This window comes from Apis laboriosa, unplaced genomic scaffold, assembly GCF_014066325.1.
Source record: "Apis laboriosa isolate Shangri-la unplaced genomic scaffold, ASM1406632v1 scaffold34_cov151, whole genome shotgun sequence".
Classification (NCBI taxonomy): Eukaryota; Metazoa; Arthropoda; class Insecta; order Hymenoptera; family Apidae; genus Apis; species Apis laboriosa.
This window is the reverse complement of record NW_025222928.1, coordinates 7,595,101-7,622,297: the sequence shown is the minus strand read 5'-3', so window position 1 is coordinate 7,622,297 and position 27,197 is coordinate 7,595,101. Positions and strand designations below refer to the sequence as shown.

Genomic DNA, 27,197 nt, shown 5'->3' with positions numbered 1-27,197 from the left:
CGAGTGTACCTCGCGTCGACATGGTCGAAAAAAAAAAAAAACGGAACTTTGCATTTATGGAAGGGGGGGGGGAGGAAAAAAGAAAGAAAGAAAGAAAGAAAAGGTGAAAATTCCTGTTGACTGGGCAGTGGAAAACAATAAATAAAATATATGAGTTTAGCTGAACGAGTATATTTGATTGTACGTGATATCTGTTTACGAAACATTTGAAGTGTATCGAAGAGAAATATCTATGAAATAGTAATGTTGCTGGCAACATTCAATAATGAAATCACATATAAAATTTGAAAGTGAATTTTAAATTCTAGAACAATTCCTTCTCGCAATTTCTTCACCCTATTTTCCCTGTACTTATCTATGTTGTACGATAATTTTTCTCCTCTCTTTTCCTTTCCCCTCCACCCACGATACTCCTACTATTTTTACGTCTTTCGTTATCGAAACGAAGAGAAAGAAAAAGGAAAAAGATTTTTGCAAATAAATATTCGTCAGATCTTCGTTGAGTCAAATTTTCAAACGCACGTAAGGAAACTAACAAACTTTCGACATTTTCCATTTGTCGCGATTTTTTAAAGAGATTTACGGACATTGATTATATATATATATTTTTTTATTGAAATCCTTTAAAATTTTCTGTAAATTATTTATTTAAAATCTATGGACTTTTACTTACGTTGTCTTCAATATATTTTTTACGCGTGTAAAAAATATCTTGGATGTATACTTTCCGCATGCATACTCGTTAGATTTAATGCAAATATAGTCAGACACTGAATTGGAGCTAGTATTTCGTTCGTCGTGATGGTCACTGCCCAATTCTTCGGCTAATTGAAAGAGAAAATTCTTTCGAATTTTGTTTCGTACGTCAGTGGTCTCTTTGTGTAATAATGCATTGATGACTGGCAAATCTAAGAACAATTGTAAAACACACGAAGTTTGTTTATTTTCTTCATTATCGGCATCTTTTATTTCACTTTCGCTTTCAATATCTGAAATAATACGCATTCTTTTTCTTTTATACATATTGTGATAATTTTCATTCTCACTTGTCGTCAGAATCTTCAATTTCGTTTATATTGTCAAATTTTTCCTTGCTTTTGCTAATTCGTTTATCAAAAATCCGATCCAGATTGATTTTCATTTATGCTTCATTATTCTTTTTTATCAATTCCATGTCTTTTGAAGACTTGGATTAATAATAATATAAACGTAAAAAAGTATATTTTTTTGGATAGAATTTTGAAAATACCTTGAAAAATACAAATCTTCAGTTACGAAAATAAATTTTTGTTAAGCTTCCAAATAGCGCTTATTTTTTTTTTTATCATTAACTTAATTGTTTTACATAAAATAATAAGACAGATTCACTTACAAAAATCACTTTTTTTCTCTGCAAAATTCACCGTTGAAAGGATTATTTGTTATAATATCACAATTATAAACAATTTGTTTGATCACGTATTTATTGCTAAACAGTCGTCATTTGCTTCGTGTTGTTTTTTCTTATTCATTGTTATTTCGCAATAATATAAATTAACCCGTCAAATTCACGGATTTCTTGTATAAATAAGTACATATAACATCTAGAAACAATAAAATATAAATATTCCAGAGAAAACGAATAGAAATATATATTTACTTCATTGCATCATTAAAAACCAATATATAACCAATATATAAATTATAAAAATTATAACCAATATATAAGTTTAAAAAAGTATACTTTTTTGGATAGATTTTTGAAAATATCTTGAAAAATTCAAATCTTCAGTTACGAAAATAAATTTTTGCTAAGCTTCCAAATAGCTTATTCCATGTCTTTTGAAGACTTGCCATAATAATATAAACGTAAAAAAGTATACCTTTTTGGATATAGGTTTTTGAAAATATCTTGAAAAATTTAAATCTTCGGTTACGAAAATAAATTTTTGCTAAGCTTTCAAATAGCTTATTCCATGTCTTTTGAAGACTTGCCATAATAATATAAAGATAAAAAAAGTATACCTTTTTGGATACGAAATATACAAGTTTAAAGAATAATACTTGCGCATTCAGAATTTTTCTTTCGGAAGCATAAAATTGAAAACCCGTGAAATCGACGGGTTGATTCTCCGCCAACTCTCCCGAGAAGAGGCGCGTTGTTTACGATCGACGAGGCACGGACAAAAACGATTTATCGCCCGGCTCGAGCCTTTTTTGCGGCCGAGTCCGCGGCGCGATACGAATTAATTAAATCGCGCATTTTGCCCGGAGATTCGCGCGTGACTCGACTCGAGACACCTTTCCTATTATACATCCGCGGCCAACGCGACGATCGTCGCGCCTTCACGCGTCCATTTTCTGAATCCTTCTCTCCAACCAACCAACGCCAACCGAATGAGGAAAAATTCAATTTCTCCCCTCCCCTATTTTGGACGCTGCACGCGTCACGCGTCGTTCCTTCCTCCGAACAAAGAACCCAATTTCCTCGGTTTCGCTCTGATTACCCCGGACGCGTTCTACCATTATCTCTCTCTCTCTCTCTCTCTCTCAGCGTGGATGAACGGAAAACAACGACGCCTCGCTCTCGTAATTAGGGGATAGAGCGGGCAGCCGTTCCGGTTCCGGCGAATATTCGCCGGAGTTGTTTCTTTGATTTCGTGGAGAGGCGGAAAGAAAGAGGGGCGGGGAGGGGAGACTCGTCTAATGGCCGAGGGAAAAACTGGAGGGGGAGGACAAGAGTGGGGACCGTGGTAAGACAAACTGTCGCTGGACAGAAGTGGATTTTTAGCTTTTAGCCGCTGCGATGCGGCGAGATTGAATTTCTTGCGGCTTTCTCCGCAACGGACGCAAAAAACTTTCTCTCTCTCTCTCTCTCTTTCTCTCTATTCAATGACGATTTTCGAAAAGTATCCAAAGCAACTAGTCCTTTTCTGAGATTCTCGATCATATCTCTCCGCGGGAGGGGAGAAAGAAAGCGACGAGGAGAAATTCAAATTGGATCGGAATCGGGAAACGAGGGAGATTCCTTCAAATATTTGCTCGGCGCCAGCCTGACGGCGAGAAGGATCGTATCGATTGTCCTTGCATTCTTTTCTTTCCTATCTCTCTCTCTCTTTTTCTACTTTTCGGGGATCGATGATTTACACCCGATGATCCGTAAAAATTCGAAAGTTTTCCAGTTCCTCCTGGAAGGAAGGCTTCGGTCCTAACTTTTTCTCTTTTTCTTTCGCTTTCTTTTTTTTCATCGTGCGAGTCGGTTTCGAATCGAAACGAGGCGGCTGTTTTAAACCTTTGCATTCGCTCGGTCGAACCAGCAACTCTAGACTCAGACTTCGGTGCAATTTCTTGCATGATTTATAATGATTTCACACACAAATTAATGCATAAAATTTTTATATTTTAATATTTTATGTATCTTTACGTAAAATCTATATTGTTGTTTCGTGTGATATTTAATATTAGGGCAAGTAGAGCAATACTTTTTCTTCTAATTTTTTTATTGCAAAATTATTTGTTTCGCGTATTATTTCATTAATAAGTTCATCAGTAAGAAATAGTTTAAAAAAGTCTAATGGTTCATTTATATTCGAAGATATAAATTATATTCTATATTTTTTCCGATTCTATGCATGTTATCCATTTGGAATTATTCTTATTTTTCGCCTTCTTATACCTCTTATTTCATCTCTATGCTCATCATTACTTTCTCTATCCCTAATTTCTTTACGAATAGAAGTAATTTTGTAGTTCAATAACGAAAAATCAAACTCGTCTTCCACGCTTACAAATCTCAAAAACTTCGAAAATAATATTTCTATTCCCATGACTGTCAAACTAAAATGTCATTCAACCCCCGATCACGGTCTAATTTGAGACAAAAAATCCAGCCATTTAACAACATATTATTCTACACCTCGTAAGATTATACATAAAGAGCTTAGGAACCTGTTCACGATATTCTAAAAAAATCAAACATAAATAAATATTATCGCCGTTCAAGAGTTACGACATTAACTCGAGTCACCGTTGGAGTGCAAAGGGTTAAATATTTCGCAACGAGGAGTGATCCTATATGAGGTGGCTCATACATGAGGTTTTTAATGCCTCGTAAAGGAGCCTTTACCCCAACTTTTCCATTTCCACGAGCGCGCCCCGCGGCTCCCAACACCGGATATGACGACCACCCTATCCCTTACGTCCGATCGGAAATTCGTTCTCGCTCTATTGAAACGTAATCCTCGCATCCCTTGTTTTTTATCTCATCGAAAAAACAATACCTGCTCGATTCTACCGTAAAAATAAGAGAAAAAGAAAAAAAAGAGATGGTTCAACGATCAAATTTCTCCCGATTTCCCCTTCGAACTTTCCACGCAATGTCAGGTCACACGCGTTTTTCACCCCAAATTTCTTCCAAGCAAACTCCACTTACGCTTACGTTCGATGAAAATTTTTACGGGGAAGAGACGGAGATCGCAAATTGCGTTCGAAAACTTGCAGACTCCAGTGACATCGTTCCTCGTCCCCCTCGAATCGCAATTCCCAGGGGGAGAGAGAGATCGTTCCTCCAGTTCTACGACCGACAGGATAAAGAAACGCGGATTCTTCGTCGATTTATGTTAGGATATATTAAGAGAAGGTTTATCGATACCTGAAATCTATCGGCCTCGATAACTACTCCTCGGCCTACTTCTTAATAGAAATTTTAATGGAAAGATCACAAAGCCTCGTTTCAGCTTTCTCGAGGAAAGCATCAAAGGCCCGCTAAAAAGGAGAGATATATCGACGAAACTCTCCTCGTCCTTTCATTAATTGCCCATCCGTGACGATCCGTCGACGAATTTGATCGAAACAATTTTGAGGAAAGGAGTTTCTAAATTGAAACTTTCTCCCCCTCCTCTTTACGCGGCCATGATTACTCGAGAGCGAAATTTTGCACTCTCGAAGAAAAAGAGATTCTAGACACTCGTTCGACTCCCCTCCTCCTCTTATCTTACCAAGATATTGGACGCGAATGCTTGGTCTGAAGGGAGAGGAGGGGAGGGATTCGTAAATTCACCGTGAAATCTTGTGCAAACGGAAGTAAGGTAACTCATTTCCGTTTCATCGAGGGAAGGTTCCTTTCGAATTAAAAGAGCTCGGGGCGTTGGCAAACGGCGAAAGTAGCGTGCAGAGAGAGAGAGAGAGAGAGAGAGAGAGAGAGGATGGATTAATTAACGTAACGTAATTACGTGGCGCATTGTGAGAGCCGCGACGATTCAACGACCGTTGCAAAGGCGTGAAATGGATGGAGCGGAAAGTCCCAAATTTTTTCTCTCCACACGCGAATAATCGAAATGTATCGAGATATTCGCTCAGAAATCGCTCGAATATATGAATATATATATCTTCGTGAAAGTATTCTTACGTGAAACGTCGGTGAGAATATTTCGTGGTTGTTGGAAAATAATTAGATGTATCTTTCGAGGCAAACTCTAATTGCACCGTTCGAAAAAAGACGTTAATTTTTTCCGACTCGAATAAGAACTTAATTATTTAATTTCGTGAATATTCGCTTTTTCAAGCGTGAAAAATTAGCTTTCCGATTGCGGGAAAATTGTACGCAGGATCGAGGTGATTGCCTTTGGGCGATCGTCGAAGCTTCGAAGATTTATTTCAGATTCCTCCGTTGGAAATTCGAAAAGTTGGGGATCGTGGATTTATTTCGTCAACAGGTGGATTAAATCGAGGTAAATCGGAGGAATCGGAATCACAGAGTCGGCGCCATCGTTTGCTTCGATCAACGAAGGAATAATATGTGAAAGCGTATACTTTAATTTTCTTCTTGTTCCCCTCCCGAGTTTCGTTGTGACTGCGCAAGACAAATTTTTCCCCCTCTCTTTGGGCCTCGACTCGTCGACTAATAAAATGAATGCTCGAAACATCTCTGTGTGACTCGTAGAACGCGTAGTTTTCGAGTATGTGTTAATAACAAGGATTGGCTTGCTCTTTAGGAGAAACCTGAAGTTCTCAAAGGGGAGACTTGGATATGTTTCTTAATCGTTTTATATAAAATACGTATCCAGGGAAAATCGATATTTCACGAGCCTTAATTTTACACGTAATTGCGTCGATCGATTTAACACTGCATATCGAATACACTTAATCGTCGATGCTATTTACGTATGTAATTACGTTTTATAATTACCGTTACGTTAATTAAAATTATACGTTATTCCATATTAAATTTTCTGCTCCATGGGGCGCAAATAAATTAACGAGATCGTTTATATTATGTACAATCTTCGTCAAAAGTAATTGTTCGACTAATGCTTCCGATGCTTCCTTCTTTCCTTTTTCTCTTCTTTCCTATCCCCTTTATCCAATTCGTGGAAAATCCAAGGATACATAAATTCTTGTTCAATTCTTAATTAAATCGATGAAGAAAACAATCCTCGGGCACGATCGATAATAAGGATCTATGTCGAATTGATACAGAATTTGTTCTATCATCGGTGGATAAGTTTCATATATACACGATTTATAATTCGATTGAATATATTGTAATTAATTCTCGCTCTATGCTTTATAAATTTGTACCTTTGTACATTACGTGCCCCGCATTATGTATTATTCTTCCATCGCGTTACATAAAATTGTATCATTCGAGAGATTACTATGAATTATTTAACGGAACTGTATCACCCCATGTAAATTATCTACTAATTCTATATACAACGATAAAGGAATAATTAATAACCCGTTATCGTTGTAACTAACTCCGGCAAACTATCATATTTAAATTGTCATTGTTCGATTAATAAATAAAATTCAAAGCAGACCGTAAGTGTAAATCGCTCGCGTCTCCCGGGTGGCGTAAATCCTTTCCAAAGTTTTTCCCCTTCCCGTGGTTATTTACGCGACGCGACTGTTGTTACGTCGAACCTGTTGGCCCAACACTTTCCGACCGACTCGCCAATTCCGTTCCCTCTGCCGGACAATTCCCCAACGAATAATCAGGCGAAAGATCAACGGAGGTCTAAATGCCGTTTCCACGTTGCGTCGACTCGTTTAATTAAATTCATTCGTTCAACTTTAAGAACCGAGGAAATTAACTTCTGGAGAGAAGTAGTGTTTCTTCTCTTCCCCCCTCTTTTCTTCCAAGTTTCGTTGTGGCTGCGCGCGACAAATTTTTCACCCCCTCTACCTTTCCCCCTCTTTGGACTCGTCGACTAATCGTAATCCTTGCGCGAAGAGAAATCGAAGAAGTGGAATAGAATATTATCGCGGAAGGATTGGACGCGACTCGTGGATTTAACGCGAGAAGGGGAGTGGTTCGGTTGAAAATAACACGAATAACCCGCGGCGTTCCGGCCGAGCGTCGCTTCCCATGACGATAACGATAATACCGAGGCTTGGCCCTTCTACAAAGTATAACCTAATTATCCGACACGCCGCGCTGCTGTTTCCATCTCCGCGCCGCACGCCACCGTAATACGCAACCGCGTTCAACGCTTGCCGCTCGCATCTTCATTATACAAGCGAATGCACGCCGCATTCGCTTACGCTTTGACCGGACGCGGCAGAGCCTTTCTCTGTCCCCTAACGAACCGTCTCTCTCTTCCCTACCTATTTCGCTATTTACCCGCCCATATCTCGCTCCCAATCCCCTTTTCGATTCATTCGTCGTATGCGTCGATAAAATCGTCTACGTTTCTTCTTTGTTCTTCCTTGCGAGGACGCCGGAGTAGTGGAAAAAGGAAGAAGAGAGGGGATTGACGGTTACGATTTAACGCGACGAGCGAATCTGTAAATCGATTACCGATCGGGGGGAACTCGGTCGGTAATGATAATTGAATTTTTCGGTGCAATTGGTTGTCGCGCGGCGGCAACTAATTCAGCGAAAATAGAATATCTGTCGACGCAATCGACGACACGATTATCGCGACGTTGATGAAGTTTCGAGCAATCGACCGCTCGTCCATGTCGCTCGCTCCCTCTCCACCGCTTGGAAACGCGTTCGTCCGCGTTTTGTCGACGCGTCGAATATAAAGTAGCGGCCGTTCGATCGAGGAAATCATATAGCATCATCGTCCATCTTTTTTTTTTTTCCCCCGTTCATTCGATCGATCCTTCAATTCATCGAAAATGATAAAACGATGCCTCGCATTTGCGTTTTGTGTAAATTAATAAATTCGCTTATAATTGGATCCCCCTTGGTTACGCTCGATATGAATAGATAACACGGCCGTGTGTAACCGTGTGTTGTCGGATAATTGGGATCGAGTCGATGTATTCGCGTCCATTATAAATTGTAAATTTTACATCGCTCATTCACTTTACGCGCGTATCTGACGCGTACAGTCACGAGCAAAACTCGTCTCGTACAAAAGGGTTTCGCGATCGAGCCTTTCAAAAATTCCGTCTCGCAGCGCCAAATCTAATCTCCGTCCTTTTTTTTTTTTTCTTTTTCGTATCCACTTCACCGTTATATTTCAAATTTACGTAACGTACGTACGAACGAAGAGGACTTTCCGGTTACGCGTTTGCACGTAACGCGCGTAATTTCGATCGTAATTCGGTTGATAGTTATTAGCGCGCTACATTTATGCCAGATTGCACGTAAATAACGTATAAACGCGGATCGAATATTCCATCGAATATCCTCTCGTCAAAGCGAATCAACATATCGATCCGTACGAATCGGATATGATACCCTTTCCCCCCAATTTTTTCAAACTCGTTCATGAAAAATATCGAATCGAATCTATCGATCCAGCTGATCATCGTAACGATACAGCAGACGTTTGGATTGTTCGCCTGCCAACACCTTCGACAGGATATCCATGAAAACTTGGATTCGATCGTGTATTTATACAGTTAACTACCTGCTAGTAGAGTTGCAGTATCGCGGTAAACAATGCAGCTCGTTTTAAATCAACACAAGTTTCCCGAAGTGATCCTGAAATATCGTATAATTCGAACTCGGTTGTTGTTGATTCTCCTCCATCTCGACGATGAGATCGTCGAACGCATCGAAGATTCCCTTTCTCTTTTCTGTGTGTTTCGAACACGAGGGGTCGGATCAAGGGCAAAAGTTACGATCTTTTTTGTTTATGGAAGGTGGAGCAACACACGCGTTTTTGTACTTTTCACCGGGTGTATTGCGCGAATGGTCAAACGACCGTTCTTTTTTTTCTTTTTATTACCTAGTCGATGGCACACCGAACGATGGCAACGCGTCCTATATCATGATCGTTTTGTTTACAAAACAAATCGTTATCCTTCTCGGGACATAGCGCAGCGGTGTTCGAAGCGCGGGTCGAAAAGAATAGGATGTGAATATTTTGGTAAAAATTTATTTCCTAGTTTTATCGCTAATAATACAACGTCGGTATCTCTTTTTTTCATTTTTCTTTCTCCCTTTCTTTTTTTTATACGCTATTTACACAATTACAATAAGCGTTTCGATTCCTATAAAGGACGATTCATATATAGAAGAAGTACCATTGTTGGTCCGCGAGATCATTCGTCCAAAAGGAAGCGTTTGTACACTTAACGCTAAGCGGCAAGCTTAAGCTTAAATTGTGATAATACTTTCTTTGTCCAAAAAATAAAAAAGAAAAAAAGGCACGTAAATTACACAAAAGGAAAAAAAAATGTAACAACGGTCCAGAGCTCATCGTCATCGTTTTAAACGATAAAAGCAACAACAGGTACAGGAATTGTGGAAACAGTGTAAAATCATCGGATCACGATGAATTGTCGCCATTATCTATCTCTTATAATCTTAAACTTAAATTAACTTATTTAAGGGAATAGACACCTGATATATACACATCACGATTCGCGAAAAGCGTATAATACGTATCATAATACACGTATGATATATATTTCCTTTTCCTTTTCCTTTTTTTACTTCTATCTGTACAAGAAGAACGAACGTTAATCGTGTACGTCGATCTCGACCCTCTGCAGGAGGTCAGGCTCTGGAAAAACAAGCGATGAATTTCTCCTTCGAATAATTTTTCACGAACAATGAGAAAGAGAGAGAAAGATTTACCATTTCGATTTTCCTCGATGTACAAGCTCGCTCTTTGGGATCGCCTGCTGTCGCCCGAGTATCTGATCCTTGGCTCGATCCTTTGAGCGGAAACGTAGGTCGGGATGGTGAAATCGTCCGGCCCATCTTTTACCGGCAATGCGCTCCTTCTCCTGCAGATGGCCAGCCCGATGATCACGCCGATCCCGATCAAGATCAAAGCAACCGCACCTTGCATCCGAAAATATCGTTAGAAATTCGATGAATCCGCGATATTTATCTTGATTATTTCCTAAAAGCTACTTCGAGAGATTTATAATAATTTCATCAATTTTACTAATTTTTAATAAATTAATTTCAATAAAAAAAAAAAATAGATTTTGAAAAAAGATCACCATTTTAGTGTGGATTTAATCCAATTACAAAGGTATTAAAATTCTTCATGAAAACACGCGAGTCTCAAACGCATTGCACAACCTGTTTGCCGCGATTCCTTATTTATATTTTTATTTATATTTTATTTATATTATATTTATATTTTTTTCGATCCCTTTTCATCTAGTTACCTGTACCTGTCAACGCGACCACGATGATCATGTTTTCAGGGCTGCTCTTGGGTAGCGCTTTCTTCAGATCCTCGAGGAACAGGCCGTTCCTCTCGATCTTCTCGCCCACCATCACCTCGCCGACCCTCACGTTCTCCAAGAGGAGCGGCTCGCTTCTGCCCTGCCCGTTCACCGCGTACACGTACAAAGTGTAATCGAAGGCCGGGTCGAGGCCACGTATCTGGAAACTCGGCCTCGGGTTTCTCTCTTGGTATATGGGCGGCGCCTCGCCCACCGTGCCCTGATCGCTTTGGGGCGCGTGCAGGGTAGGCGAGTAAGGGGAGTGAGTTTGGACCGGGTCCCTCGGCGTCCCCCGAACTTCGAGCAAAAAGTACTGCGGCGTACCGCCGTCCGCGCCTGGGACGCAATTCACTTGGAGGGAGGTGGTCTCGTTGTGGAGCGAGCAGTCGGACGGCGGCTGCGGTGGCTCTGCGGATTTATAATATATTCGTTAGGAAATAAATTCCCTGAAAAGTTTTCACTTTCACCGGTGAAAAGCGCGTAAAGATACTCTTTAGAACAATGGTTTGAGCTTTTTTTTAATTCCGAAGAGAGGAATTCGAAGAATCCTTTGCTTGGAATAATTTGAAAAGAAAGAAATAATAAAAGAATAAGAGAAATTTAAGGGCACGTACTTCCAGCCACGATGTTGAATATACAAGGCGTCCTTTGTCTTCCGACGCTGTTGCTCGCCCAGCAGGCGAGAGTTCCAAAGTCGGTGTCGACGGTGGGGGTATACTCGAGAACGCTAACGAGCCCGTTATTCCGAGCCTTCGAGTTTGGCATTGGCAACACGTCACCAAGCGTCCCGTTGTACGTCCACGAGAATCTCACACCGTCTTTGGGAACCGAGTCGACCTCGCAGCGAAGCGACACCGTTTCGTAACGACCGGCTGTGACCTCGCGCCTCTCGTGGCCCGCCCTGCATCTCGGAGCATCTGGAATGGAGATAATAATAACAACGATTATTAGGAGAAGGAAAGACACAGGATCGAAGATCGAAGAACAGGTACTTGCATTTCATGCGGACCGAGATCGGTGGGCTGCGACCCTCTCCCACGGAATTGATCGCCTCGCACGAGTACTCGCCTGCATGAGCCAGAGTGAGCACCCTCAACGTCAACGTGTTCGAGGCTATCAACGTTCCGTCGGCCACATCGTGCTCCAATCGATTATCCTGCAACGTTCGAATCCCGTTCGTTGGTGTTTCGTGTTACCGAGGGAGGGAGAAACTCGATCCCCCCTTACCTTGCGATACCAAACGATTCTGGTCGGAGGTGGGTTGCTGTCCACGTCGCACACGAGCTTCAGATCGTCTCCTTCCCTAAGCGTGTCCAGAACGTAGCCGGTTGCCAGATCGATGGACACGACCGGGCCGTCTAAATTGATAAATTATGTAGAAAGTAAGAAAAGTAAAAAGAGACGAGGAGAGAATATTGCATATCTTTTTTCTTTTCGTTCAGAATTTAGAAAATTGACTCACAGGCAACGTCCACGATCTCGGTCTGCTCGAGGACCCCGCCGGGAAATCTCGGATTCTCGGCCCTGCAAGTTAATTTCCTCCCATTGTCGTCCCTGCCAAGGATCAGAGGCAGTTTGCTGACCGTGGAATTGCTTCTCTGGGTGGTGGACACGTTCGAGTCGCCTATCACCTGTCTGCCCAGCCTCCATACCACCCTCGCCGCGGGCGAGCTCCCCCATGTCTCGCAACGTGCCGTGATCGGCCGATTCGCGTAGATCTGGTCCTCCGTCAGAACGATCTTTACGAGGGCCGGTTTCACTGAAAGCGAAACGAATCTGAAAAAATTGCGAAGAGATCGAGTCCTCCGAGAGCCTCGAAAATAACCGGGGGAGCCCCACATGCTCCACACCCGAACCCGCGTATTTTTACGCTTTGGAACGGCGATTCCACGAAACACGACCGTCAAAGGAGTCAAGGAGAGAGGACCGCGCGAAATCGTTGGAATTCATCTCGCTTCCGTCGTGGCTCGCTAACCCACGAACTATATTTAAACTTCTTTCTTCTCCTACGACACTAGTCGCAGGACATTCGGATGAATAAGAAGCCAATGCATGTATATATATTTCTTTCCGCGCAGGATGTCCGGCCTAAAGTGTTTTTATTTTGGGGAGGAAGCCGTTCCCACGTGCGCCACGATAAAATGAAAAAGAAAAAAGAATTTGCACGCGTTCCCCGCGAGAAATACGATCGGCTTACGCAAGAAGTTACGTTTAAGAAGCCGCACGTGTCCTGCGGTTTTTCGCCGGTGTATTATATACACCGAGGTGCAGAATATATCGACACACGAGCGAAAAGAAAAAAAACTAAGGGGGGAAGGGACGGCGCGAGGAAGGAGGAGAGTTGTTCCACAACGACGATTCACGATTATCGCTGTTGGCGCACGTGGTGAGATTGAAAAAAGCGGCCTTGACAGGCACGCAACATTGCTCGTTCTATTTTGTTCCTGCAGGCATGTGTAGGCGCGCGCGCGCGCGTGTATGTGTGTGTGCGGCTATTCGCGATGGATAGGTTTCTTCGAAACGTTTCGACGGTTACACTCGTTCGAGGAGGACGTAATTCGATATCGAAATAATAAAGGATAGTTACGATAAATGTCGAGAGGGACTTCACGAACGATCGGGGCGGACATCGGTGGCGATTGTGCCCTGCACTCCAGCTTCTTTCCCCACAACGATCTCGTCACGTTCGCGATGAAAAGTTGGTTCTCCGTGAATTTGCTCGGGGAGCCGATGTGCGGCGTGTCGTCCACGCCGTCCAATATTTCGCCGTCCATCCACCATGTAACCGTAGGCTTCGGCCTTCCTGAGGAAGAGAGAGAGAAGACGCGATTAGAGAGTCGATTGCGGACGAGGAGGGAAGAGTCTAACCTCCGGACACCTGGCAGATCAAGACGAGGTTGTAACCTTCCAAGAAGGGTCCGCCCACCCCTGTCACCTCTCGCCCCTGAGCATCGTATATCACAGGCCTGGATGGTTCCTCTGCAAATGGGATTAGCCGGCATTAAAAAAAGAGAGAACGAAAAAGAGATCCCGTTCTCGAGGCAAAATTCAATGTGCGTATACTCACCGACGAGAGTCAGATTCACGCGAAAGTTTCTCGTCGGAGAATTTATAAAATCCACCCTGCACCTGAAGATCCCCTGGTCCTTGTACGTGACCTTGGTCACCTTCAACTTTGCCTGATGCCCGTTGCCGATTTGAAAGTAGGTCCTCTTTCCAAGATCGTCGCTGACCGCCCAGTGAATGGCGGAAGCGAGATCCCTGCTTCTCGCGTCCAAGCTGCGCAGAAAAATTTTTTTCGAAATTCCATTTCGAAAACGTCGATATCGCACGCTCGAAATCGTATCGTTCTCGTATCTCGATATATCGGACACGATCGAACGATGAAAAAAAAATGATAGAGAAATTTCCCTTACCACGACGCGATCTCAAGATCAAAGAAAGCGAGGTTACCCGGTTACCACCTGGGGAGTATCCTGGCCCGATCAGCGGGCCGAAATACTTGGCTCGAGTTCTTTGGCGAGTCAACGATCGAGCGAGTTGACGTTTCCGGGATTAAAAGGAGGTGGTAAACACCGGACCCTGGACTCTCCCCTCTCCCCCTCTGCCACTAGTTCTAATGACTAACTCTAGCACGCGCGTCTATTTGCGGTGGGAAAAAAGGATAGTTGGCAAACGCGCACTCGGCGGATTTAGATTCGAAAACGAGTTGACCGTTACGCAATGTCGAGGAGGAAATCTCTCCGCAACAGGAGAGGGGGGAAAAGAATCGATCGAATTCCCTTCCACTTCTTCTCTCCCTTTCTTCCGCTCGAACATCTTGCGGTCAAGGAAGAAAAAGGAAAGAAAACTCGTAAAATCTTAGAACCACTTGCCTCGTGCAACGCTTCTTTCTTTTAAACGCTATTCCTTCTTCTTCGAAATAGTAACACGAACGTCTATCCGCAACAGTTTCATCCTATAGTTTTTTTCCAGGCCACGTGTTTGTATTTTTTTCTTTTTTTCTAGGAACATCCTTCGTTTGACGATTAATTACAAATTACAGCCCGTTCGTTGTCCCGTTTTAAGTAAACTTACGACTCCCGTTCGTAAATAAACGGAACGGGAATACATCGTTATCCATCATCAATTTATTCGTCATTCGCGTTACGCGATCTACCTCAATCAGGAGCGAAAGGAGGGGGCCGGATAATTTTAATCGCTCGATAAGGAGAAGGATGGGGTTTTGAAGAAACCGCGGCGGGGAGAAGAAGATGATAATGGCGGCACCCTATTTCGGGGGCTTGACCCGAGATATTTCGAGACGCGATCTCACAACAATGGCATCTACTGCTGGATATTAAACCCGTCGACGATCCTTCTCCGCGTAAACGCTGCATACGCGTGATGGGGATGTTTTCACCCCCTCACCTCCTCCCCTCGATGAAACAAAGTTCTGCACCTCGACGAAGGGATGAGAAGGGAGGAGGAAATTTCAAGCCGCGCTTCATAAGAGAGAAACGAGGAGGAGAAAGAAGGTTGTTACCTGTAAAGAGGTATCCCCGCGGTGTCTTTGAACCAGAGCACCATGTTGACGGAGTCGTTGGGGGTCGGCGGAGTAATATCGCAGGGCAATTCCACGTCCTCCCCCTTGCTGGCCCACACCAATCTGAGCGGCGCTGTAAGAGCGAAAGTCGTAGACCCTTAAAAAAAGGGGCACAAAAGAATAAGAGAAATAATTAGGTTAGATCGTAATAACACGTCAGTTTCCGCGAGAAGAGGGGGGGAAAGTAAGCTGCCTATTGTGCTCATTACGAATTAGAATTCCTCTAGTTTTTGTCTATTCTCGGAAACGGGCACCGTTCCTAAAAACGATTCAATCGAAATAGAAATCGAGGAAAACACGAAGGGGGGAGGGGGGAGATTACGTCGCGGTTACAAAAGAAATATTAGGGTGCTCTCTGTTCTCTATAATTATTCACTCTCGAGACGATTCGGTTTCACTCTCTGAATTTAATTTAATTTAATTTAACTTAATTGGGAATATTGGTGCATCGAGACGAACCATTGTTTTTTCCACGAATCGTCCAAGACGAGGGAGAAAAGATAACGCGTGCCAACAGAGACAGAGTTATCAATGGCATACCACGATGTACGTTAACACCGCACGTGCGCGTTATATCGTTTCTATTTTCTCCCGGTGGGTGGAGAACCTCTTCGTAACGATTCGCTGCGATTCTAAGTTTATATTCGCGCGCGGAGGGAATCGCGATGATGCATCGCGCGCCGATCGAACGGATCCGCGTTCCTCCCCCTCCTTCTTCCATTCAACCAGCTTCAAAACGGCTTTCAAAACAGCTTTTTTCGTACGTTGAAAGGCGAACGGAACGGAACCCAGTTAATTCTCTCGACAGAATCGAGTCTCGTGACGAGCGGATTTTCGATCGCTCGAGCAAGGACGCGGCCGATTTCTCTCTCGTTTTTTCCGTTCGCTCCCCGAAATAGAATTCCGATACTCGGGCGAGGATTCGAGGAAAGGGAGAGAGAGAGAGAGAGCGTATATCGTTATGTAAATAATGCTCGGAAGGGGCGATCCTGTTATTTTTGTATCGCTCGCTCGTTAGGAAACCGCGCTTCCGCCGCCTCGCCTATTTTCGTCATATTTTTCCATTCTCCTTTTTGATCCACCCCCTCTCACCTCGGCTGGTTTCTCCATCTTTCGCCCAGAGTCGATCGAGAAACGTCCATCGGGCTAATTTATTACGAGGCTGTATGACTAAGGCGAGGCTCCATCGAGTCGCAGGCCTCCCCCCCTCCGACCGGAATTAATTTACGAGTTTTCATCGGCGCCTAGAATCTAGCGCTGCCGCTACGCTTCCTGCCTTTTGTCTCCCGACGCGCCACGCATTCGAGTCACACCGGTGGACAGACTTCCATTCCCTCGCTTCCTATATCGGCTTCTCGCGCCCCTATCTCGATCTAACCTCGGCTCGCTCGACACCTCCCGCAATTTCGCATTCCGACACCTGTTGCTCTGAACCCGGCCCAAGAAGAAGTCGCCTCGCTCGATAAAATTCCAACTCCGTCGCCACCTGTCGCGATATCCCACGGATGGACGCCTCCCCTCCCCGAGTTACGCGTTCCTCCCTCTTCCACCGCGCGCTCTGTCCCAGAAATCGGAAAGTAAAGTTCTCGAATACGATGACGTTTCTCTCTTATTGAAGAAAGGGAATCTCTTCTTGGAGGTCTCGCTCCTCGATGAAATCGAGGTATTTTATTCTAGGGCTTGTGATTAGTTGGAAGATCGGGGGACTCCTCCCACAGGTTGGTTTGCACTCCTGTTTCGAACCAAAGCAACTCCAGACTCGGACGGTGGNTTATATATTATATAAGAATATATATATATATATATTATAAGAAAATCAAACATAAATAAATATTGTCGTTCAAATTGCAACAATCTCAGTGCTGATCGAGAGTCACCGTTGGAGAGCAAAGGGTTAAATTCAACGGTTTTCGAGATCCTCTGCTCGTTCGATCGCCGTTTTGTTATTCAAACTTTGGCTCTCTTCTTTTCCCTTCTCGAAAATCTCCCTTCCGCCTCGTTGAATGCTTTGAACCGCGCCGAATTCTCCCTCGTAAATTTGTAGCGCAATTAGGGAAGAGGCAACCGACGCGCTTTTCCTTCGTTTTCGCGGAAAACGTTGCTTTCGTTCCGGGTAGACAGGCGGCGAGGCAAACGTGTATAAAGGATCGCGGCGCAGGGAGGCTGGTCCACGTTACGCTTCCCCTCGAGGGGAGAAAGGAGGAGGAGGGTATTCGCGGCAAGGACGATTCTGGATCGAATTTCGGAAATGCGAGGCACGTGGAAAGGTCCTCCCCGAATTCCTTCCGACTCTGTCTCTCTTCCTCCGGCTCTGTCGAGCATATTCTCTCTCTCTCTCTCTCTCTCTCTCTCTTCCTCTCTCGCGTCAGACGAAGAGCACGCGACGAGCATTCCTTTTCGCACGAGCCGTCTTTCGATCTCGAAGCCTCTCGTTTTCATTAATTTTGGGAATTGTTGGAAAGCGGCCCTTGAAATGACGGATGGAAGGGAGGGATCAAAACGAAGCGGCGCCTTTTTCGCGCGGCGCCGAAAATAAACCGCGGCGCAAATTCTTTCGCTTCGCGGGCAAACGTCCCGCTCGGCCGACCAAAATAAATCTATAAGCTCGGAACGCGGCGGATTTCTGTGATCGTCGTACATCGATGACGGAGGGAAACGCCGTCTCCTATCTTTCCTCTCGAGTTTATGATCCAAAAAAGAAATAAGATTTTTCTAATAATAATAAAAATCAATTTCAATTCCACTAGTGAACAATCTTAAATCTCTAAAAAAAGAAGAAGAAGAAGAAGAAGGAAAAGGAAAAGGCTATTGTTTTGACAGATTTGGCGTCTGTAACGGTAATCAACGTTCGAACGTTGTTGCGAACGATCAATCGAGCAAACTTCGTAAAGTCTATCCCAAATATACAACGAGTCTGTTCTTTAAACACACACATACACGACTCGGATCCCCCTCGTAGTATCATTTTAAAGGCTGATTTCCGTCTCTTTTCTCTTTTTTTTCATCGTATTTTCGTGGTAGGAAGCCGTGCCACAGGGACCGATAGAATTTCTCTGGCAAGAATTCGAGGCAGGAAGCAAGAAGTCGTTAAGGAGGTGGAGGAGGGGGGCTGCTTTTATTTCATAGGAAGCGTATCGAGAGGCGATCGGCTGCCAAAAACTTGAGGGTTCTCGCGCCGGTGTGTCGCGAGCCTCGTCCGAATATCCCAAGATGTCGATAGGCTCTCCGCTCGTAACTTTTTAACTCGTTGTAAAATCCGGTCGAGGTCACCGCGCTCCGAAATAAATCTCCGTACGCGAGAGTTTCACCGACGCGGCCTGTGCGAAACACGACTCCTCCCATTCTCTTGTTACGGCGATGGGTTCGAGTTCGATCGACGAGCAAATCGAACACGGAATGTTTCGTTTCGTGTAAAACCGATTCGAACCGATTCGAACGTAACCGTAAGAAGCAAATCGAACACGAAAAGTTTCGTTTCGTCTCGTTTCGTTTCGTGTAAAACCGATTTGAACCGATTCGAACCGATTCGAACTGATTCGAACCGATTCGAACTGATTCGAACCGATTCGAACTGATTCGAACCGATTCAAACTGATTCGAACGTAACCGTAAAGAGTAAATCGAACACATTTCGTCTCATTTCGTCTCGTTTCGTTTCGTGTAAAACCGATTCGAACCGATTCGAACCTATTCGAACTGATTCGAACGTAACCGTAAGGAGCAAATCGAACACGTTTCGTCTCATTTCGTCTCGTTTCGTCTCGTTTCGTTTCGTGTAAAACCGATTCGAACCGATTCGAACCGATTCGAACCTATTCGAACTGATTCGAACGTAACCGTAAGGAGCAAATCGAACACGTTTCGTCTCATTTCGTCTCGTTTCGTCTCGTTTCATTTCGTGTAAAACCGATTCGAACCGATTCGAACCGATTCAAACCTATTCGAACTGATTCGAACGTAACCGTAAGGAGCAAATCGAACACGTTTCGTCTCATTTCGTCTCGTTTCGTTTCGTGTAAAACTGATTCGAACCGATTCGAACGTAACCGTAAGGAGGATCCCATCGCCGCGAATACGAATCGAAGGTAGAATCGAATAGGTTAAGGGGGAGGATGTTATGGGTGTTTCGTAATATATACGAAAGTAGGAAGAGAAGAGGAGACGTACCTTTGTTCGAGAATTCGGGGGAATCCTCGGTAGCTGCGTCCGCTCGACGTGCTCGAAGCAGTATCAGCAAACTTGTCAGAAACACGTGTCCCGACGTGCGCCGCATCTCGAACCGGGAGCCGAGGATCAGGTGTTGTTCGAGTTGATGCGCGGCCCACCACCACCACCCACGCTCGATCGACACCCTCACAGACATTCGACCGATCCTCCTCGAGTCCTCGAGTCTTTCTCGATTCAACTCGACTCGTCGATTCGATCAATTTCTTCTCGACGACCGATGTCTTGTTATGCCGCCTCTCCTCTCAGCTGTCCCCTCGATCGGCCGGAAACGAATCGACGCCACGGCCGGACACATTCTCCACGATCGATGGATCGCCCTTGTTGAAACTATACAGGAAGTATATAGTGTAGGCGAGTAAACTTCATTGCCCAACTTTCCAACACGAGGAATGTTTCCAACGTTCCTCGAGTCTTGTTCTTCTCCCTTGGAACGGCCAAAAGATCCTTCCTTTCTCAGACTTCCTTTCCAATTGTCCCCAGACTCCTCCCGTTTCTTCTCCTTCTTCTTCTTCTTCCTTTTTTTTTCACGCGATCGACGCCACGGCAACACGTGCTCGTTATTAGTCGAAACGCGTAGTCGTGGCGAACCGAAATCTTTTGATTAAGAAAACGAGCCGACGTTTTTTTCGCAGTATATCCCCCTTTGTCCCTTTTCAGACGCCCCTCCCTCGCATCCTTTCGAATTCCTTTCGCTTTGTCCAAAAAATTTTTCGCTGTCGATCGTTTTATTCCTCTCGCGTTTTATCTCCTCTCTCTCTCTCTCTCTTTCTCTCTCCCACTCGCTTCTTCCGTAACTTTGATCTCGCCTGCAAAACAGCTTGCCGGTTTCTTCCCCACCTTCTTTTTCTTCGACGACGAGTTGGTGGCCGCTCGTTATTCTTGGGCGGGTACCCAAGACGCTACTTTTTCCCGCGTTGCGCGGTTTAAATTAGACCCACGATCAGGTGGCTCGATCGACGCGGCCAACTTTTTATTCCTCTTCCCAGTTTTGCATTTCGATGCAGCTGGCGTCAAAGGCGACCGTGCCTCGATTATTATCTCCGTGACACAGTAATGACGAGCAACAGCGGCACGCTAATGATATCTCCTCTCGAGCGAAAATTTCACGGAACTTCGTGTAACAACCTCTCTCTCTCTCTCTCTCCCTCTCTCTCTTTCTCGTTACACCTTCGAGTCTCCTCGAGTATGCGAGCGTTGGCAGGAACTCGAACGGAGTTCGAAGAACGAGTTGGAGAACGATCGTAGGAACGTGAGAAAAAAGGGAGGGGGGAGGGGAAGAAGAAAAAGAAGAGTGGACGAGAGTGGAAGACGTTTTCGAAGACGCGAGGCCCACGAGCCGAGCAGGAGATCGTGGTCGTCGGCAACGTCGACTGCCACGGAACTAAAACCAAAACCAAACCGACGACGACGACACGCGTGTAGCTGCCCCCCCTCCACTCGTCCACCCTCCTCGAGCGCGGCACACGTCCGTTTAACCCGAGGACACGAACGAGGCTCACCACGCGCACGCACACCATTTCCCCGCTCCGCTTTTCTAATATCCACGTCTTTCCCTCCGCGCCACGAGTATGCAACTCCAAGAAGATGCACTCGCGCTAATGACTCGCGCTAAATCGGACCGTGCTCTCTCTCTCTCTCTCTCTCTCTCTCTCTCTCTCTCTCTCTCTCCCGCTAATTCCTTGCCACTACTCTCCTCGTTAAATAATCTCGAACACGCTCGTTGTTCCAGAGAATTATCCGATTCGAAACTTTAAGTCGATCGTTCGTTGACACGTTGACTTATTTGGCTGCTCATGAACGATCTTCGTAGGTATTTCTGCAGGTTGTGATAGAATTATTAAATTGTTATAGAAATGATAAAAAAATAATTTATTGAAAAAATTATTTTGAATGTAAAATTTTAAAATATTCTATGCAAAGCTGAATTTGTGCAAAAAGTTGTTGTCTTTTTTTAAATTCCTTCGTGCGTTTGATCGGTTTGTTGTCTTTTATGCGAATAACTAAAAATTTGCATGCAGGCTAATATTTATATCAGAATTTATTTTTCCGAACGGCGATATTAGGTTTTGACAAGGTTTCGTTGTATTTTCGGATAATCCCAACAATTTTGCAGCTAATAATTCTCCAAATTTTCTAATTTTAGGGTATCACGAGATAATTAAATAGTTTATGAACATATGCTCTGACCATCGGATACGATTACCTGCTGTGACATTGTGAGAGACTCTGGTCTCTAATAGACAAGCCCTACGAATAATTTATATACAATTCACAACTAAAAAGTACATTTGTTATGACTAGTTATATTATTCAAATTATAATCCAAATTAAAATATCCAAAATATATTATATAAATCAGTATTACTATTCAATACTATTATCAATACAATTACTATTATCAATACTTCTATTACAGACGCGAAGAGTAACGATGGAAACAAATGACGCGAGACATCATTCTTGCGACTATCAGATGCATTACTAAAATATCGGTAGAAGTATGGTTGATACAGCGGATTTTATTAGAAACGCGCGGCAGTCGACGTGTTAAAGAACAATAGTTAGAGAGGTGTATACAGGATACATATATGTATACACAGTACGAATTGTTTGGAATTTCGTAGTAGGCGAAAAAAATAGGTGAAATATATTAATTTGTGGATATTCAAAGCCGTATCCATCTACGATACAATGGAAAATATCTCGGCGCAAATATACACAACCGAGAGGCGTCGAAATATCGATCGTTAAAGAATGTTTCCAGAAATCCGTCGAGAAAAAGTCAAACAATAGATAAGAAGTATACTACGATACATATAATACGAATTGTTTCGAAAGAATTTCGTACAAGGCGGAAAAATAGGTAAAATTATATTATTTTAATTATTATATTTAATTTATATAATTTAATTATTATATATTATTTTAATTATTATATTAATTTGTATTATTATATAATACAATAATATATAAATATATTAATTTGTATATATTGATATTCAAGGTCGTATTCATCTACAATACAATCCAATGGAAAATATCTCGGCGCAGATACACATATATACACAACACCAAGAGGCGTCGAAATATCGATCGTTCGTTAAAGAATGTTTCCAGAAATCCATCGAGAAAAAGTCGAACGATAGAGATATATATATGATACATACAATACGAATTGTTTCGAATTTCGTACGAGGCGGAAAAATAGGTGAAATATATTAATTTGTGGATATTCAAAATATCGGTTTCGGCGCGTATACACGTATACACAGTCGAGAGGCATTGAAATATCGATCGTTCGTTAAAGAATGTTTTCAGAAATCCATCGAGGAAAAGTCGAACGATAGAAAGGTATACACGATATATACAATACGAATTGTTTCGAATTTCGTACGAGGCGGGAAAATAGGTGAAATATATTAATTTATGGATATTCAAGGTCGTATCCATCCACGATACGATCCAATGGAAAATATCTCGCCGCAGATACACGTATACACAACCGGCGACGTGTTTGCACGCGTAGGGTGGAAAGGTTAGGAACGCATGCGTTCCGCTTCGATGCGTGTCGCCTCGAACCTCCTCTCTCTCTCTCTCTCTTCGGTTGACAGAGAAGGGAAGAACGAAAGCGAGTTTGCCTCGGCTCGGTGGAATACAATAACCGCGGGGCGAGTTTCTGGCGTATCATCGTACGGGCGATTAGCAACGAGCGTAGGAGGGCTCCTCGTTGTTCATCGTCCACGAGGGGTGGAATCTTTGAGCGGAACGAGGGAAGAGGGGGAACGGTCCGGTTTGATGCTTCGCCATTGCCCCTCGTCTCCGCTATCAATTTTCACTTTCCACTCTCCTTTCCATCCTCCCCTTATAAGAAAATAAACCTGCGGCTTCGTGGAATCGAGAGGAGGATTAAAAAATCGGGCGACGCGATTTATTTATCCGATCGATTCGTAAAAGGCAGCTTTTGTTCCCGTGTATATGTATATGTATACGTATATTTACGCTCGCCTCTCTTTTCGTAATTAAAGCGTGGTTGAAACGAGAGACAGACAGAGAGAGACAGAGAGAGAGAGTATTATACACAGGCACAGTGTTTCTAACGTCGTCGCACGGTTCGCGGCGGATCTATTTTCGGAATGCCTCGCGTTGAATACCTACACCCTCTCTCTTTCCCACAGCCGCGCGCCCACACGAATCCTCGACCTACGAGAATTTCGCGATTTCTCGAAACGTGCGTCGAAAAAGGAGAAAAGATATGATGCCACGTTTCGTCGAGGATCGTGGTTCAGCCGAGGGCGAGGGGAGGGGAATCTCGTCGAACTTTATCCGCTCGGTTAGGTACAATTGAACGCGGTCGGTATATGCTAGCTCGAGCGCTGCTGTCTCCGTCCAACCTTTCCCCGACAGCCCTGTATTTATTCCTCGCCCAATCGCTGTTTTCCTCTCTCCCCTCTCCGAGCCAAACAATTCCACCGCTTTGTCGCTATTTTTCTGCTCTTTCCCCCCCTCCCTTCTTCTATTTCTTTCTTTTCCATTACTCATTTCGAGTGTCGCCAACCAATCGTTCGCTAATAGACACGGCGGCTCGTCCGTAATTCGATTCGATTCGATTCGATTGGTTGGGAGGGCGCGATTCAATTAGCAACGGTGTCCGAAAAAACGATCTCCTGCTCGTGCTGATACGCAGGGCCGTGGAGAGAAAAGTCGAGTCACGTGCTCCTTATCTCACGAGTCGGGATTTCGAGACCACGTGGACGAAAATTTTGCCCGAGCGTTTCGTCCGAGCAGCTGCCGTTAAACGGTCGCCCCCCCCTTCGAAAGGGGGGAGGGGCGAATCTCTGGCCGGTTTCGGATGGGCACGTTAATCGAATAGAAAAGGTGGATCGATATCTCTGTAGGCGTCCCTTGGGTGGGTAAGACGAGGTAAGACCGTCATCAGCCTCTCGCCACTTGCGGCCCATAAATAATAGAATTATGGAAGAGAGGTAATTGTCGAGTAATTTATGGATGGCCCTCTCCCTTCGAATGAAAATTATTATCAAAATCGTTCGACTTTGCTCGTAAGGATAAATCCACCGATACGTCAACTTTTTTCCATATTTTTCAATAGACGTCGATTAAAGACTCAGTTTAAGGGACGACGTATATGATTTTCTAACCGAGATAAATAAGATATATAAGATCATGCGGGCCTCGAATATGATACTTCCGGTCTAGACGCACGAATCGAGGATCAAGAAGAAGTTTAGAGGCCTCGAGAACTAATTTTGATCTTTTCGATTTCGAAAATCGGCGTATTTTGTTGCATACTTTGCGACTCTAACCTACTTTCGCAATTCGTATCCGTTACGAGCTATATGTATTAATAAGTAATTGCTATATCACGCGAGAGAACGACGCTCCATCCAGTTACTTACCTCGATTACACACCGGTTTCCGGTTATCGATGACTCATTGAAACTTACCGTGTATTAACTCGTTTACGCGCAAACAAACCGCGATGACTAACGAGAATTGGGACCGATCGATATCAATCCGAATGCGGCATTGTGGAACGACACATTGCTCGCTTCCCGCCCATTAATATTTATGCATAACCGTCCCCTGTATCTTTCCACCAGAATCCTATTACTGTACGTACAAACGCTTATATTTCGCTCAGATTTTCCTTTTTTATCGGCATCGATGAATTTTCGAAAATCTCCACACTTTTCGACGATATGACAGTAATAATTCCTTTTTCAGAATCTCATTGTACGAGAAAAAATTCGAAAGAAAAAAAAGAAAGAAAGAAGATATTAGATCTTTTATTTTCCTCGATGCATTTTCGAGATTCCATCCGTCCGATATTATCGAAATGAATATTTCTCGAAGACGAAAATAAATTGTATATAGAGATCCCTGCTCGAAAATATTCGTCGTGGCAAATCTCGGGGAGAGGAAGGCAGAGCAGACCGGTCCACAGCTATTCTGCTTTGGTTCAGCCAAGGGTTGCACACCCCTGTCGCGGAGGAGGCACCCTTCCATCCGACAGTGCCTATCGATCGAATCTTTGTAAAAGTAAGATCCGAGTCGTTGGTTCCGCAGAGTTGGAGTCGTGCGTGCGGGAGGAGATGAGTCAGCCTGTGCCCATATCGTGACACAGCCGTATTATTTTTATGGCGTTTTCGCGTGGCCACCATGATTCACGAGGCTTCAGGCTTTTCCGGTACCCTTCACGGGACGACGTCACTCACCGTCACCCCTCTCCTCCCCCAAACCGCTCTCTCCACATGGAATCACACGGCCCGCCACCTAATCACTCCTACGACCGGCCTCGTCTAGGTTTAATAGGAAACATTTGTTAATACCCGAGAGAGCTTTCGTCTCTTATATATATCCGTTAATGGAGCTCGAGTAACAGCTTTTCAAGGGCGCCGGGATGATCCACGATCGAAATTCAGCGGATCTCGTAATCCATTTCTCACCATTATTCAGAGAAATACGAATTGTTTCGAGGATGATCCTTTTCCCCGCGATCGAGACGCGTATTGTACGATATTATCGTTGCTCGCTTCCTCTTTCGAACATACTTTTTCCTTTTCGAAATTCCAGTTTGATATGCAAGGGAGATTGCTATGTTTAGCGAGGAAACAACGATCTCGTGGCTATTGGAGAGGGGAGGGGATCAAAGCGGTCGGAGGTGTCGAGATAAATCGCAGTAGGACAAACGCTTTGTCGAAGGAGAACGCTAATGCATCGATAAATTTGAAACTCGTTCGTTTGAAGAAGTGCGCATGTGGTTGTGCGCACGCACGTGTCACGATTCTCTCGAGTTTTTTTTCCGCCTCTCCTTCCCCGCACTTAACGCTCTTCTCCTTCCGAGAGCTTCGTAAATAAGTAGCGTTGTAACGATATCGTTCGAAGGTCGAAGGAGAAATTCTCTCTCCGGTTCATTCGGAATGTCGCGGAAAGAATTCCAGGAGAATTGAATTTCAATGGAGGGAATCGCGGCAAGGGGATTTTTTAATCTGAATTATAATGAAATTATTTGGCACCAATGAACGACGTAACATTAAGTTAAGAAAGATTCGTGAGAAATTGAAACGTCATACGCTTTTGGAAGCGTTAAGAAATGTGTGATTAAAAAATTTTAATTTCAAGTTGATTCAAAAAAGTACGCTCGAAGTTAGTAGTTACGAAGAATCAAGAATATTAAAATACGTGCTTTTCGAACGAGGTTCTTTATTCGGTGAATTTTCGTCCACTTTTCTCTAGGAAAATAAATAAAAGAGAATCGTACGCGCACGATCGAGGATGCGTTCGAGCATCGAGCGTATCTAAAATTATTACGAGATGGTTATACAAAAAAGAAGGGAGAAAAAGAGAAACGAAACGAAACGGAAAGGAAAAGATGCAACGAGCCGCGTGACGTTCCCCTCTCCCCGTCTAACCCGACGGCGCCAAGAATTCCACGTTCTCGAATTCTTCGAGTTTTTTCGGCAGATATTGGCATTCTTCTCGCGTTCTAGTTACGTGTCTCGTCACCGTGGCTAAATTGGACCAATAGCTAGGAAGGAATTTATTATTGTTCCCGCATTGTTACACGAGGGAACACCACTTTTTCGAAACGATTTCCAACCGAAAATTTCCCACCACTACGAATGTCAAACTCCGCGCCTCGGCCATAGAGATAAGCGAAACGAGTTCAAGACGGTTTTCGCTCCCGTGGATACGAAACGAAATGTTATGCAATTGCGGGCGCGAGGTCGGATGGTTGGAA

The 27,197-nt window shown here is 43.8% G+C and overlaps 1 protein-coding gene and 1 long non-coding RNA gene across 4 annotated transcripts; both read right to left on the bottom strand.

The window, feature by feature from the left end:
• Positions 1-592: 592 nt before the first annotated feature.
• LOC122715059 lies at positions 593-2,268 on the bottom strand. The gene is made up of 3 exons (XR_006346768.1): positions 2,044-2,268; positions 1,373-1,583; positions 593-1,249 (listed from the first exon to the last, which is right to left on the bottom strand). It is a non-coding gene; the product is annotated as an uncharacterized LOC122715059 (long non-coding RNA).
• A 7,056-nt stretch (positions 2,269-9,324) lies between these two features.
• On the bottom strand, positions 9,325-20,724 carry LOC122715058 (hemicentin-2). 3 transcript variants are annotated; one of them, XM_043936965.1, is made up of 12 exons: positions 19,379-20,724; positions 15,152-15,308; positions 13,694-13,905; positions 13,495-13,605; positions 13,214-13,429; positions 12,089-12,385; positions 11,854-11,984; positions 11,623-11,782; positions 11,241-11,543; positions 10,567-11,034; positions 10,022-10,231; positions 9,325-9,947 (listed from the first exon to the last, which is right to left on the bottom strand). In XM_043936965.1, the coding sequence occupies exons 1-12, from the start codon at positions 19,572-19,574 to the stop codon at positions 9,904-9,906; spliced, it is 2,505 nt and encodes an 834-aa protein (XP_043792900.1). In that variant the 5' UTR covers positions 19,575-20,724; the 3' UTR covers positions 9,325-9,903. The 3 variants fall into 3 exon arrangements, with proteins under 3 accessions (XP_043792900.1, XP_043792901.1, XP_043792903.1); XM_043936966.1 differs by having other exon boundaries at positions 10,573-11,034; XM_043936968.1 differs by having other exon boundaries at positions 15,152-15,284.
• Between the last annotated feature and the right edge of the window lie 6,473 nt (positions 20,725-27,197).